General features: G+C 38.5%; 1 protein-coding gene across 2 annotated transcripts in view; it reads right to left on the reverse strand.

Annotated features, from left to right (window-relative positions):
- Nucleotides 1-12,188, reverse strand: part of LOC149712167 (cell adhesion molecule Dscam1-like) — a 128,454-nt gene extending 116,266 nt beyond the window's left edge. Inside the window, exon 1 of one of the 2 annotated variants that reach the window (XR_016370253.1) lies at nt 11,749-12,187. Coding sequence is in view for 1 of the 2 variants with exons in the window: in XM_089844902.1 (XP_089701028.1) it covers nt 11,749-11,848 (100 nt within the window). In the remaining variant the exon portion in view is untranslated. Of the gene's footprint in view, nt 1-11,748 lie in introns of both variants that reach the window. The other variant, XM_089844902.1, reaches the window with a different exon arrangement.
- Nucleotides 12,189-13,507: the final 1,319 nt, after the last annotated feature.

Raw genomic sequence — 13,507 nt, forward strand, 5'->3', positions numbered from 1 at the left:
CTTTTGCCAATTTCCAAATTTCAAAACTTTCCTCACTCCGTATATGATTAAAGGCTCTTTCAGACGATGCAACTTTTTGACTCAGCTCGATGGGTCGAAAAGTTGTATCAACTTGCCCAAGGGAAAAGTGTAGTAAATCCTTCCTTTTCACACGACTAAACTTTTACCGCCAAATGAAACATTTTAAGCGCCACCTACCTTGGCACTTACGAAATAACCCGCGAAAAAGACTTTTTTTGTAATTCATTTTGATTGGCTGGAGAAATTAAATTAAAAAGTTGAGTCAGCAAAAACTCGGATCATCCACTGACCCAATTTTTCCCAGCCAACATTTTGGTGACTCAACTCAACCAGCGTCTATTCACACGATCCAACTAGTTGATTCAACTCGATTTGACCCATCAAGCTGAGTCAAAAAGTTGGATCGTCTGAAAGAGCCTTTAGAGAGAGACCTAACCTAAGCAATCGAAACCCTAAATAGCGGTTTCCCGAAAACGCAGTTTACCCGTTACAACAGTTTAAAAAGTGCCATCGGGTTGGCTTAATTGAAATCAAGTAATACTATAGGTCAGGTAAGGTTAAGATGGGTTAATTCAACCCTAATTAGGTCAGTTTGGTTATTGGAACTCCAATAATATTATATCAAGTTAGGTTTGGTTATTGGAACTCCAATAATATTATATCAAGTTAGGTTTGGTTATTGGAACTCCAATAATATTATATCAAGTTAGGTTTGGTTATTGGAACTCCAATAGTATTATATAAGGAAAGGTTTGGTTATTGAAACCCCAATAATATTAGGTCAAATGAAAAAAATGGCTTAGTGGACAAAGACTACATAAAGTAAAAGATAAGAGAACAAAATAGAATGACGGAAGTTCAGATATTAAATTTTCTCAGTTTAAAGACATGATTATAAAACATACATTATTTGAAAAAAACACTCAGCAAAATTATATTTGCCCAAAATATTTTATCATGAAATTCTGCATTATTTTCTAAAATGAACGATGATCTTCTAAAACCCTAGTCATAAATTTTTCACTAGTCCATCGTTTTTTATTGATAAATAAACCACCTAGATCCATGCCCCTGAGATCTTCGCTTCTAGAAACATAAATCATGGATTAACTAACGCTAGGGATTGTTCACTAACTGTGTTTCCCATGTATTGATATCGCCAACTACATCTTCCGAATTATTCCTTGATTCCCCTCTTCATTCACCCCAATTTATTGGACCAAAACGGACGTAAATATAGCGCCATCTCTAGGCAAAATAAATCGTTTTTGCGGATTTTAAAGATGGCGGCGCCCAATTTTAGGAGGGATTTTAATTTTGACGTCAGAGGACACGTGATATTTGGTCCAATTTTCCTATAACTTCCGGTTAGGGAAAGTAGCTGCTGCTAGGGGGTGTTTGGAACATGCATGCTTAATCTTTTAGAAGGAACGAACAATCCCTAGCGTAAGTTAATCCATGCATAAATCTACCTTTAACTACAAAGAATCATTAAACCTTCCTTCAGTACGGAAAACAAACTTATTTTTATTGAAAACGTGAGTCCTTTCAAACACACGCTAAATATATCATTCGTGTGTTTGCTCTTAGAGCGTTATGTTCTACTTTTGGTTAAGCTTATCAGAGTTATGAATTTTTAACGATTCGAGTAAGACTTTTTTGAAACCCAAACAAATCGTTAACGTCGAGCAAGAAGTTATATCTAGTATCTCAGAGAGAAGGTATAAATGCGCCAGATTTCCAGCAGCTTTATCTCCAGTCCAAACGTAGCCTGTCCGGAGTCAATCCCCGTCTCTAAATTACAACCAGCATCTCATTGGTTCTTGAAAACTCACGTCAGCGCGACGACGCGAGTGACGAAAATTACAGTCATATTTTCCGACTGAGGAGAGGCAGTGAAATAGCCCGGCGCCTCCTTTTACGTCCCCCCTTGTATTTTAAAAGGGGGACTGGGACTATGGCGCCCAGCGACTACAAAGGCATCTTATACCTTCTCTCTGAGATACTGATATAACTTCTTGCGTCGAGCTATAGTCGCGTGAAGTTTCGAACAGCGGAATAGTTTAGCGTCTAACATTGATTAAAAGTGGGAGGCCAGCTTTTTTAATTAAATCTTCTCCGAACTCCTGGTTTCGTTCTCTCTGCCCAGTGGACGTTTACGATGTTTACGAATAGTGATAGATGCGTATATTATAAGTTTTGCATGCGAGTAACTTCGCCAGCATACTGCGTAATTATTAACTGACCGCGTAGTTATTTTTGCACTATTGAAATTAAGTGTTTAATGGGAGGGTGAAGTATAAAATCATGTGATTTATTTATCAATTCTTCTACTAATTACAAGACCAGTCTGCATAGTCAATCATTCAGGAAATACTTCCGAATGATTTTAAAATTCAAATTAGGTTCAGATTTTAAGGATAATTTTAAAGAAGGACCTCCGACCAATCGCGTAACGCCCCGCCTTTTTATTAACAAAATTCTCGTGGCACGTTCCGTGTAAAATGAAATTTATCACGAGATTTGATAAAATTTGGGCGCGACGTGACAATCGTGGAGCGTGCCACGAGAATTTTGTTATTAAAAAGGCAGGGCGTTACGCGATTGGTCGGAGGTCCTTCTTTAAAATTATCCTTAAAATCTGAAACTAATTTAAATTTTAAAATCATTCGGAAGTATTTCCTGAATGTTTGACTATTCAAACTGGTCTTATAATTAGTTGAAGAATCGATAAAAATCACTTGATTTTCTACTTCACCCTCCCTTTAATAAATTTAAGTGAAGATAAATATTTTTAGCTAATCTACACTCTACAAAATAGTGTCTAGACAGCGCCATCAAGAAGCGATATCTAGTTTACTAGGGAGAAGGTATAAATTCGCCAGATTTCCAGCTTTATCTCCAGTCCAAACGTAGGTCCGGAGTTAATCCCCGCCTCTAGATTACAACCAGCATCTCATTGGGTCTTGAAAACTCACGTCAGCGCGATGCGAATGACGAAAATTATGTATTTTCCGTCTGAGGAGAGGCGAAATAGCCCGGCGCCTCCTTTTACGTCCCCCCTTGTACTTTGAAAGGGGGACTGGGACTATGGCGCGCGAAACTTGGGCATCTTTTACCTTCTCTCTAGTAAACTATATATCGCTTCTTGGCGCCATAATGGTGTTTAATTTATTTTGCATAATTTCAACATCTTTTTAAGGCATTATTGCTTAAACTGGAGTAAATATTATCTTGTACATTTATCTTTATTGGCTCTGCTTAATATATTGAAATTTCCTGTTTTATGCTTAAACTTGGTGTTCTTGCTAACTCTCTGGTTTTCATTGTAAAACTTTTTCAGCTTTTTAGTGTCGTTTTTTCAAAACCCTTTGCTGTTTTTGCTATCTTAATATTAGTTAGGTAAGATAATTCTCTCTAAGCGTGAATTTTGAGTAAAATAGTGAACCCTATTTTTCGTAACTAACCAACGCGGAGTTGCCTACCCGATGAGTAAAGCCATAACAAGAAGTTATATCAGTATCTCAGAGAGAAGGTATAAGATGCCTTTGTATTCGCCGGGCGCCATAGTCCCAGTCCCCCTTTCAAAATACAAGGGGGGACGTAAAAGGAGGCGCCGGGCTATTTCGCCTCTCCTCAGTCGGAAAATATGACTGTAGTTTTCGTCACTCGCGTCGTCGCGCTGACGTGAGTTTTCAAGAACCAATGAGATGCTGGTTGTAATTTAGAGACGGGGATTGACTCCGGACAGGCTACGTTTGCACTGGAGATAAAGCTAGAAATGTGGCGAATTTATACCTTCTCTCTGAGATACTAGATATAACTTCTTGCCATAAATAGAACAAATTAAATTAAAACATTGAAACGTTGCATACTCATTGTTATAATGTTCATTTGATATTAAGAAATGTACCATTTGCGTACCTGCTCAGTTTAAACATTAAACAAAGTATTTAAATTGCACGCTTATTGTTGCTATGCCACTTTCGATTAGACGAGATATGTCTACAGGGAATTTCTGATAAGTCTCCCATAAAATTAAGGGTGTGTTCTTTGGGTCAGACTGAGTTAAAAGTGTCAAAGAACATGTGGTCTATAACGTTTAGTTTCGGAGGTACGGGCTCCCGAACATTGGTCACTAAAACAAAAAAAAATTGCACAATCGGAGTAAGATATATCAGAGTGCCCATCTTGTTAGACAATTTCAATAGCCTCCAATCTAAGAACGTTAACGAGTCTTTATCTAGTAGAAGTGCATCGTATGAAGGTAGAAGTGTGCCTAAGCCGGTAATGTAAATTACTTCAAAGTGTAATAGCACAACTTTGAACTACTTTACATGACCAGCTTAGGCACCATTAAAATCTACGCTTCTGCTATATAAAGCCTTATTATCGTTCTTAGATTGGAGACTATTGAAATGGTCTGACAAGTTTGGCAGGCTGACATGTTTAATGTGTTACTTCACATTTGTGCCGATTTCCTTTTTTTTTTTCATTTTTTAGGTCCCAATGTTTGGGGGCTTGTACCTCCGAAACTATATGGTTTAGACCCCCATTAGCTTCGACACTTTTCACTCAGTCTGACCCAAAGAATACTCCCTTTGATTTATGGCAGACTTACATCAGAAACACCCTGTACATCTGTGCCTTTGTAGGATACTCAATTTATAATTTTGGGTGTGCGTGCAAACATCCTTTAAGCTTTGATTGAATTTCGCCTTGAAAATATTCTAATGAGTGGTCCTATTTTGTAGAATTATAACTGTGGATATGAATTCTAATTCGGTTCTAAAGCACTGCTTGTTTCTAGGCGCGTCGTCACCTCTGGGGATTTGCAATTTGGGCTCTTCTCTACTTAGAACCACCGCGATAGACACTCATTAATTTAGACTCTCTCAATAGGTTACGCTAATTAAGTGCAAAGCGTCCCTCATACCACTCTAATTAGTTTTAACCTCAGACACGTTTGTTTAGCCCATCCATATTTGAAAAATGCATGTTTTAATGAATTACTTTTAAAATAAATTTAATTAATAGCAATTTAAATATAGAACTTTGTTGTGTAAGATTATTTTCGTTATCTTAGTTGCAGCCAAAAAAAAAAAAAAATAAGCGTCCACTTGAAAATTGCACTTTCATTTGAAATTATTTTCAAATCTAACAAACGTAAGTTATTAATTAGGTGTGGTTTTTTTTAAAACAGTAACCATCATATGATATAAGCAGAAGTGAGATGAGACTAGAAGTGAAGGGCTCTAGCATTGATAGTAGATGCTGGCACTAGTGAACAAATTTGAGGATTTTATGCCACCGCTTCCCACGCGCCTACACTAGAGAGAAAAAAATTGGTCGAGTTCCAAAAACATTTCCTACCCCCTTCCCCTCAACCTAAAGCGGCCGAACACGGACCCGGCTCCTTGAATCTAGTTCGGCCGTCTACCACCGCGAGCGTCTCACGTTTTGGAGGGAAAATTCAGAAACCGCTACCAGAGGGCCAACCGTTGGTGTGTTATCAAGAATATTCACTTTCGCCGAGTGAAGAATTTGGTTAGCTCAGTACTTCTGGTCTCATCTCACTTCTGATATAAGTTATAACCATCAATAATGCATCCTTCCATGGTTAAAGCCAGTCTGAAGTCTTACTCATGAAAGCTTTAGTTTTCCTTTCATAGAATATGGCTGGTCACCCACGTTACGCACTATCGTCAACATATATAGATGAATGGAGAAGCTAAATGACTGAATACATCTTCGTTCTGGAAATGGGCTTAGTGGTATCCCTCTATAGTTAATTACTATACTTATGTTTAGTTTGCAGATTCATAATATTTTGTCTTTGGAAGGACAGTGAATGCGAGACGAGATGCAAAATTATGCTTAACAAATTACACGGCAGAGAAGCAGTCACCCGCAATGGTCCAACTTTGATTTGGGAAAGTGCTTTGGGCCATCAAAACTTTCTAAATAAATGATAAGAGCTTGGAAAAGCATTTCATACGCGTCCCTATTCAAAGTGACCCAAATTATCCGCCCAAGGTATTCGCCCAAAAATAACAAGCTCTCTTCTTACTCTTCGCTATTAGCGAGGTTAAGAATCGACTTATAAACGGGTATGTCAACGCCAAGCTCAACTCAGTGTTTTCCCAAAGCTTTGAAACTTGCGACACCTATTTGTTCAGAATCAATATTTTGAAAACTTTATAGATTTGGCAATGCAATTAAAGTGTTAGTGACATAATTTTCGTCACCCACAAACTTAAAATGCTTAAAAAATCCATGAAAAATCTAGTTTATTATGATATGTTTACTTTTTTATTTGGTTTCGTAGCAATTTATTAAATTGCAATCAAAGTTTAGTGTTTGGAAAAGGCCTAGTTAAAATTTTGTTTCGCTTGATGACGTAGTAAGGAGAAACTTTCACTCTAGATGTCGCTCACGTGACGCCTGTTAGTGTCTCACCCTAAGTGTTAAGCCTATTTTATTCATATTCGCGCGGCATTAGTAGACTCGGGAGTCTGGGCGCGCGCGTTTGGCTTTTCCGCGAGATGCCGTGAGTGACGTAGCAAGGAGAAAACCCGCCAAAAATCTTCTTCGCAAATTTGCTTTTGCCCCCCAAAATTTCAAGTTTTCAAAGTGTTTTTTCTGTGTTTTCTCTCATATTTCAATATTTATCAAGCATATTTTTGGAATCAGAAGAGTTTTAACTCTCAAAAAAGTAAGGTTTTCTTTAGATTTGAGATAATTTTTAAATCACGTCGCTATTCCTTTAATATCAAAAAAATTCGTGAAAATAATATTTTATACCCTGGTTTAAACAAGGTGACAAGACTATACTACTAGAGTTATTTAAGTTATTTGTAGGCCAATAGTTACTTAAAACGACCAAGTGGCATTTCAGTTTTTCATCTTGTATAACAAATGTATCTAGGATTTTTCACTTGAATTCTAACATTTGCTGAAGTTGAACTAAGAAATTTCGCGTTTGACAACCCCAAGAATTTGAAATAAGGTATAGATTGTTCGGAACACTTTTATGTTAATAAAAGTGTAACGAAATAGACAAGGCGCAAAATATCACTGATTCATCGAGAATCCATTTAAGTTGGGACCGAGATTGAAGCAAAAAGATCCCGAGGAGATAATGCCATAATTAGCTCAGTTCTGCAGTCGTCTCAGCAAAGAAGGTTTCGAGAAAGACTGAGGAAAAGTAAACTCACCCAAATTAATTCAAACGACAGTAGTACTCATTACCATTATCAGAAGTGAGATGAGACTAGAAGTGAAGGGCTCTAGCATTGATAGTAGATCCTGGCACTAGTGAACAAATTTGAGGATTTTATGCCACCGCTTCCATCCCCGTGCCTACACTAGAGAGAAAAAAATTGGTCGAGTTCCAAAAACATTTCCTACCCCCTTCCCCTCAACCTAAAGCAGCCGAACACGGACGCGGCTCCTTGAATCTAGTTCGGCCGTCTACCGCCGAGAGCGTCTCACCTATTGGAGAGGGAAATTCAGAAACCGCTACTAGAGGGCCAACCGTTCTTGTGTTATTAAGAATATTCACTTTCGCCAAGTGAAGAATTTGGTTAGCTCAATACTTCTGCAGTCTCATCTCACTTCTGCCATTACGGAATATTGTAGGAAATCTATTCCATTCACAATTACTACCTAGTCAAGGAAATGTTCATTACGTCTAATTCGGAACAACAGAATTTAATTTGGAAATTGGGGGCTCTAATTCGATTAAAAATTATATTGCTCAAATAAACCTATTTCGTCCGAATCCCTCTTTTTGGGGGATCAATTTGAATCTCTTTAGATGTTTGCTTTTAGTTGACGCTTAACCCGATAGAGGCCACTAACAAGCGGCAGCGTCACCAACGTGTTTTCTTTCTCTTATCTTATTTCCTGGGCTACCAAGTTTTGGCGCGAAACGAAAGATGAGATTGCTACTGGTGTTGAATTTTTAACCTATCCAGTCTTTATAAGTTTGGTCTCGTACTTAGTTTTTTTACTGCGTTAATTACTAATTAGAGGTTTAAATGAGTTAAATACAAATAATAAAAAGGGTAAGCGATATATTTGACACCGTTTTGAATTGGACGTAATGAATATATTTCTCGATTACGAGTTGTGAATGAAATAGCTTGCCTTACAATATTGTAGGTACTTTCGTTTTAATTCATTTGGCATTAATTTAATTTAATAAAATCCGTACAATCTCGGGGTTATTTTTAATGGACTCTCGGTTAATCAGTGAATTTTGCGCCTCTTTTAGCCACATCGTATGATGTACATCTACGATGAGGCTCTTAGTTTGACCTGCCCTGTTTTACTCGTGCCAGTAGACTTGAAAGAGTAGCGCCTTTATCAGTATAAAATTTTTCGTTCGTCATTGAAGGGAGATTGAATGGAAGAGAATTATGGTGCGGTGCAGTTTTTCGTTCGTGTATTTTAAAAAGATGGGTATTATAAATAGTAAGTTTAAGCATTGCATTTAATTGTACTAGTCAGGTTAAAATTCCTGTCACCCGTCGAAAATGAGGGTTTAAAGCTTTCAATCCCACTCCCCTATTTCAAAATTCAAAGAAATCGAGGGGAGTTTTTAAAAAGCAAAAGCAAGTATATACCGACTTGAGAATGATCTTAAAGTGGTGTTTATTGTTAGAAGTTACCTGTATTTCTCCACAAATCGTGAATAATTTTTAAAGAAAATACTAGCTTGTGGCCCCGGATATTACAATTATAACGTAACTAAATTTATTGAAGTAAGGACCAATTTTATGTAAGGGCATCTGATTTTCTGTACTTCTTTCCATGGGTATTTAAGAGTAGTTCGTTTAACCGTTGTTAAAGTATGCGCTTCGTGGGGCTACTCACTCACGTTTTCCGTTCGTGTCACACTATTATAATTGTAACAGAAGTAGAACAATTGAAGTAATAATTTTAAAACAGTTAAGGTAGCGTATCGAGGGGCTATTCACTCAAATTTTCTGTACGCCTGTTAAGTACGGTACGATGTGGCTACTATTACGAGCCCAGCCCTTGGGTCGTCTTGTTTATTTCATGTGGAAGCCCCCATTGGGACCGTCCATAAACTACGTCACACTCTTAAGGGGGAGGGGGTTTCTAAATTTGTGACGGCCCGTGACAAGGGGGAGGGAGGGGTTCTTCGATGCGTGACGTCACATTTAGAATTGATTTTGTTACGAAGTCAGTAAGAGGCCGATTGGCTCTCTTATGTTATAGAAGAAGAATGACAGCATAGTCCACCGTTACAATAATTTACCAAAATTGTTATTCCATCATCACTTAAATAGTAGAAAATTTAAGCAATTATCTACTATTTACACCTTTATATAGCTAATTTAAATAGCGCATTTAAAATAAACAGCGTAAACTCTCTTATGTCTCTGTTTATTCGGCCCTATTATTTGTGAGGATGAATCAAATCCCCCTGCCGATTGAAATGGTTTCGATTCTTTGGCAAATTTTCTAAATCTCAAGCTCGATTAGTCTGTTTTCGGTGACAGTGTCGAAACCTAAAAAGTGTGCCCCTTTAACTAAGCTTTATGGAACTTTTTTGAAGCTTATAAAAAGCACATCCAGACATTATAATTCTAAAGGTCAATCAGAGGGAAACAGCTTAAAACGGAAGAGAACTTGAATTTTCAGCCGAGCAAAATATTTCTGAGAGGGCGGCATATCACTCAAGAAATTAATCAAATTTGTAAATTAAGACAAAGCATAGTGCGAAGGGGGGGGGGTTAAACAAATGTGACGTGGTTTTTAGGGGAGGGGTCTGAGAAAAGCGTGACGAAGCGTGATCTGGGGGGACGGGGGGGGGTCAGAAAATACTTTTTTTCGCGTGACGTAGTTTATGGACGGTCCCATTATATATATAGGCTAGTTGATTTTAAAGAAAGAAAACCGAATTAGACTTCACCAACCTATAATGTTCAATGTAAAGAGTATACCAGACTAGTTGGTAATGGAATAACGGTTGAGTCGGATAGACGTTTTCACCTCAAGTGTTCTTTCTTTAAATGACAACAGAATAACAAACTTGATATAAATAACAATAAACTGTTTTAATTGTCACAATGCGTTTTGACCGGAATTTAAACCCGCAAAGTTAATTCGGTAAGCACAAGTTAGTGAGTTAAGTATTATAATTTTGCTTCTTGGAAATTGTCCTAGATTTCGTAATTCAATCAGTCTTGGTTGCTAAATGCAATTTAATTTGACTTCGTACTTGCGCTTCATAAGTCAGTGTTTACCTCGTATACCACGAGGGGAGTAATTATATTTTTCGTCACCACATAGGCAATGATTGTGAATCCTATTTTTATCGCCTACTTTCTGTTAAGGCTCTTTCAGACGATGCAACTTTTTGACTCAGCTTGATGGGTCAACTCGAGTTGAATCAACTAGTTGGATCGTGTGAATTGAAGCTGGATGAGTTGAGTCACCAAAAAAGTTGGCTAGGAAAAATTCGATCAGTGATCCAATTTTTGCTGACTCAACTTTTTAATTTCATTTCTTCAGCCAATCAAAATGAGTTACAAAAAAAGCCTTTTTCGCGGGTTATTTCGTAAGTGCCAAGGTAGGTGGCACTTAAAAAGTTCTATTTGGCGGTAAGAGTTTAGTCGTGTAAATAGGAAGGATTTATTTCACTTTTCCCATGGGCAAGTTGATACAACTTTTTGACCCATCGAGCTGAGTCAAAAAGTTGGATCGTCTGAAAGAGCCTTTATATTTTGTAAATCGATCAGAAGAGCGGAGTACGGAGTTTGTGCTAATCCTGTATGCTTTGATTATACATTACGATTTTAAACTAAGGTAATAAGATTAAACAGGCAATCCCCAATTCTGAATTCAATTATTTACTGACTCGAGGTATTCTCGAATTAAGAAGACACTGGCTGGCTATAATTGGAAACAATTCGTTTAAGGTCGGGCGCTTCACCATTACTAATGCATATCGGATTAAAGTTTCGATGGCGTTCCCATTCAGGCCTGGTTAACGCGGCCACCACCGCTAGAGGAAAGATAGACAAGACCAAACTACCGCTTTACGCCGTGCACGGAAGCTTGAAGGGAACGGTTAGCTCTAAAACACGCGAAGGTTACTATGTTTACCTTGGAAAGGTATTAATTGCTTCCCTGTGATATTGACAGGAGGTAAGGTAGACCAAATGGTTTTTAAAGTTCTGCACCTATAATAGGGCAACATTATTCTTAACAACGGAAAGCACTGTTAATTCCATTAGCTATATTATAAATTTGGATCCAAATGTGGCTTAAGAAACCTAAAGACTTAAAAACAATTCCCTGACTTGCACGACAACCATCTTCTAAATTTGGATCAAAATGTGGCTTAAGAAACCTAAAGACTTAAAAACAATTCCCCGACTTGCACGACAACCATCTTCTAAATTTGGACCAAAATGTGGCTTAAGAAACCTAAAGACTTATAAACAATTCCCTGACTTGCACGACAACCTTAAAAATTCCTGACGAAAACCTTAAAATTCTCTGATGACGACCTTAAAAATCCTTGATATCAATTTTCAACTTTCACGACATTCCAGATACTGTGACAACCCTGATGACAAAACCCCTCAGCGCATGGAATACAACAGAATAACAAACTTGACCCTTCATTGAACGAAATTAAAACACAAATTCACAACGCAAATTAAACCACAGATAATAATAACTCACCATCCACAATGCACAACCACTGTCCGATAAACAGAACAATAATAGTGATGAGAGGTAACCACATTGTCACTGTCGGCAAGACTGACATCTTGTCTGTCATTGCGTCTTAGATAATCTTCTTAACCATGTCACCGAGCCACGACCCGTTTTAATCCATTGTTGAAAACGATTGAAGAGCTCGATCGTCTCGTGACGTCGCTCAGGAAGTTCCTGAAACGTCTTTGACGTTAATTCCTGGGTTGCACGAGCGAGACAACAGAGAGACTGCTGTTGGGGGCCGTCCTTGCTCGAGGATATCCAGGAGCGTAGTGCCAACGACCGTCTGCTAAGAGTCACGTAAGACTATTACTTCCGAAGCCCCGAATACCGGAATGGATGGTTTCGGATCGAAGCTGAAGTGCGCCGGCAACCAGGCACCGTACGCTACCACTCTCTCCGAGTCTCTTTTCCCAACTACATTCTACTCCTACCAGCGCACCCTCTCACCCAACTGACCAACTTCGTTAAAAAGAGATGGTTGAGGTGATACGATTTTTAATTAACTCAATTGTTCATTTTATTTTTTAACACGGATGTCTTAAATACTCTAGTCCACACTATTAACAAGAAGTTATATCTAGTATCTCAGAGAGAAGGTATAAATTCGCCAGATTTCCAGCTCCAGTCCAAACGTAGGTCCGGAGTTAATCCCCGTCTCTAAATTACAACCAGCATCTCATTGGTTCTTGAAAACTCACGTCAGCGCGACGACGCGAGGGACGAAAATTACAGTCATATTTTCCGACTGAGGAGAGGCTGCGAAATAGCCCCGCGCCTCCTTTTACGTCCCCCCTTGTATTTTGAAAGGGGGACTGGGACTATGGCGCCCGGCGAATACAAAGGCATCTTATACCTTCTCTCTGAGATACTGATATAACTTCTTGCTATTAACTAAAGAAATGAATTTAAAATTCCCTGGCATTGATTATATGGCAATTTTATAATTCCATCATTTTCCTCTTGCATTTCACACGCATTTTGAAATTCTTTGACTTATCCTGGCCAAACCTGAACAGAGTTGAGGAAACTGACCCCGAAAACGTGTACGTCATCGTCAAACGCGCAATAAACGAAAGATCTTTCTCTGATGGTTAACCATACAAGTATACAATTGACCCGTTCTTTTATTTCGAAAGCGAAGCAAACCTCACTTGCTGTATCGCCTTCTTGCTTTATTTCAGTCACGTCTAGAAGCTCTGCAAAAGGTAGTGCGAGTTGACTACCCTCCCGCGTGTAGTGAACTCAGGCACCGTTTTGGCACTTAATCTTGGCGCTAGAAAAATAAACAATGGCAACCTCCCGTCAGTATGTTGGTTTCCCTGCCTGCAATTAATGGAATGGTCTATACTAGTTCAAGGCAACGCATTTGATAAGCTGCTCAAGGTGATTTCTACTGTCGATACTAAAACCACGTGATGGACAAGCAGGGATTGAAGTATAATAAAGCCAATAGAAATTAATTTTAAAGTGACCAATGTTAAAAGTTAGGCGCGCGGGCAAAGAAGTAAATGAGACCAGAAGTGAGATGAGACTAGAAGTGAAGGGCTCTAGCATTGATAGTAGATCCTGGCACTAGTGAACAAATTTGAGGATTTTATGCCACCGCTTCCATCCCTGCGCCTACACTAGAGAGAAAAAAAGGGTCGAGTTCCAAAAACATTTCCTACCCCCTTCCCCTCAACCTAAAGCCGTGGAACACGGACGGGGCTCCTTGAATCTA

Source organism: Phalangium opilio, unplaced genomic scaffold (assembly GCF_054372755.1).
Source record: "Phalangium opilio isolate 3A_F unplaced genomic scaffold, DU_Popi_V2 ptg000009l_1, whole genome shotgun sequence".
Taxonomy (NCBI): domain Eukaryota; kingdom Metazoa; phylum Arthropoda; class Arachnida; order Opiliones; family Phalangiidae; genus Phalangium; species Phalangium opilio.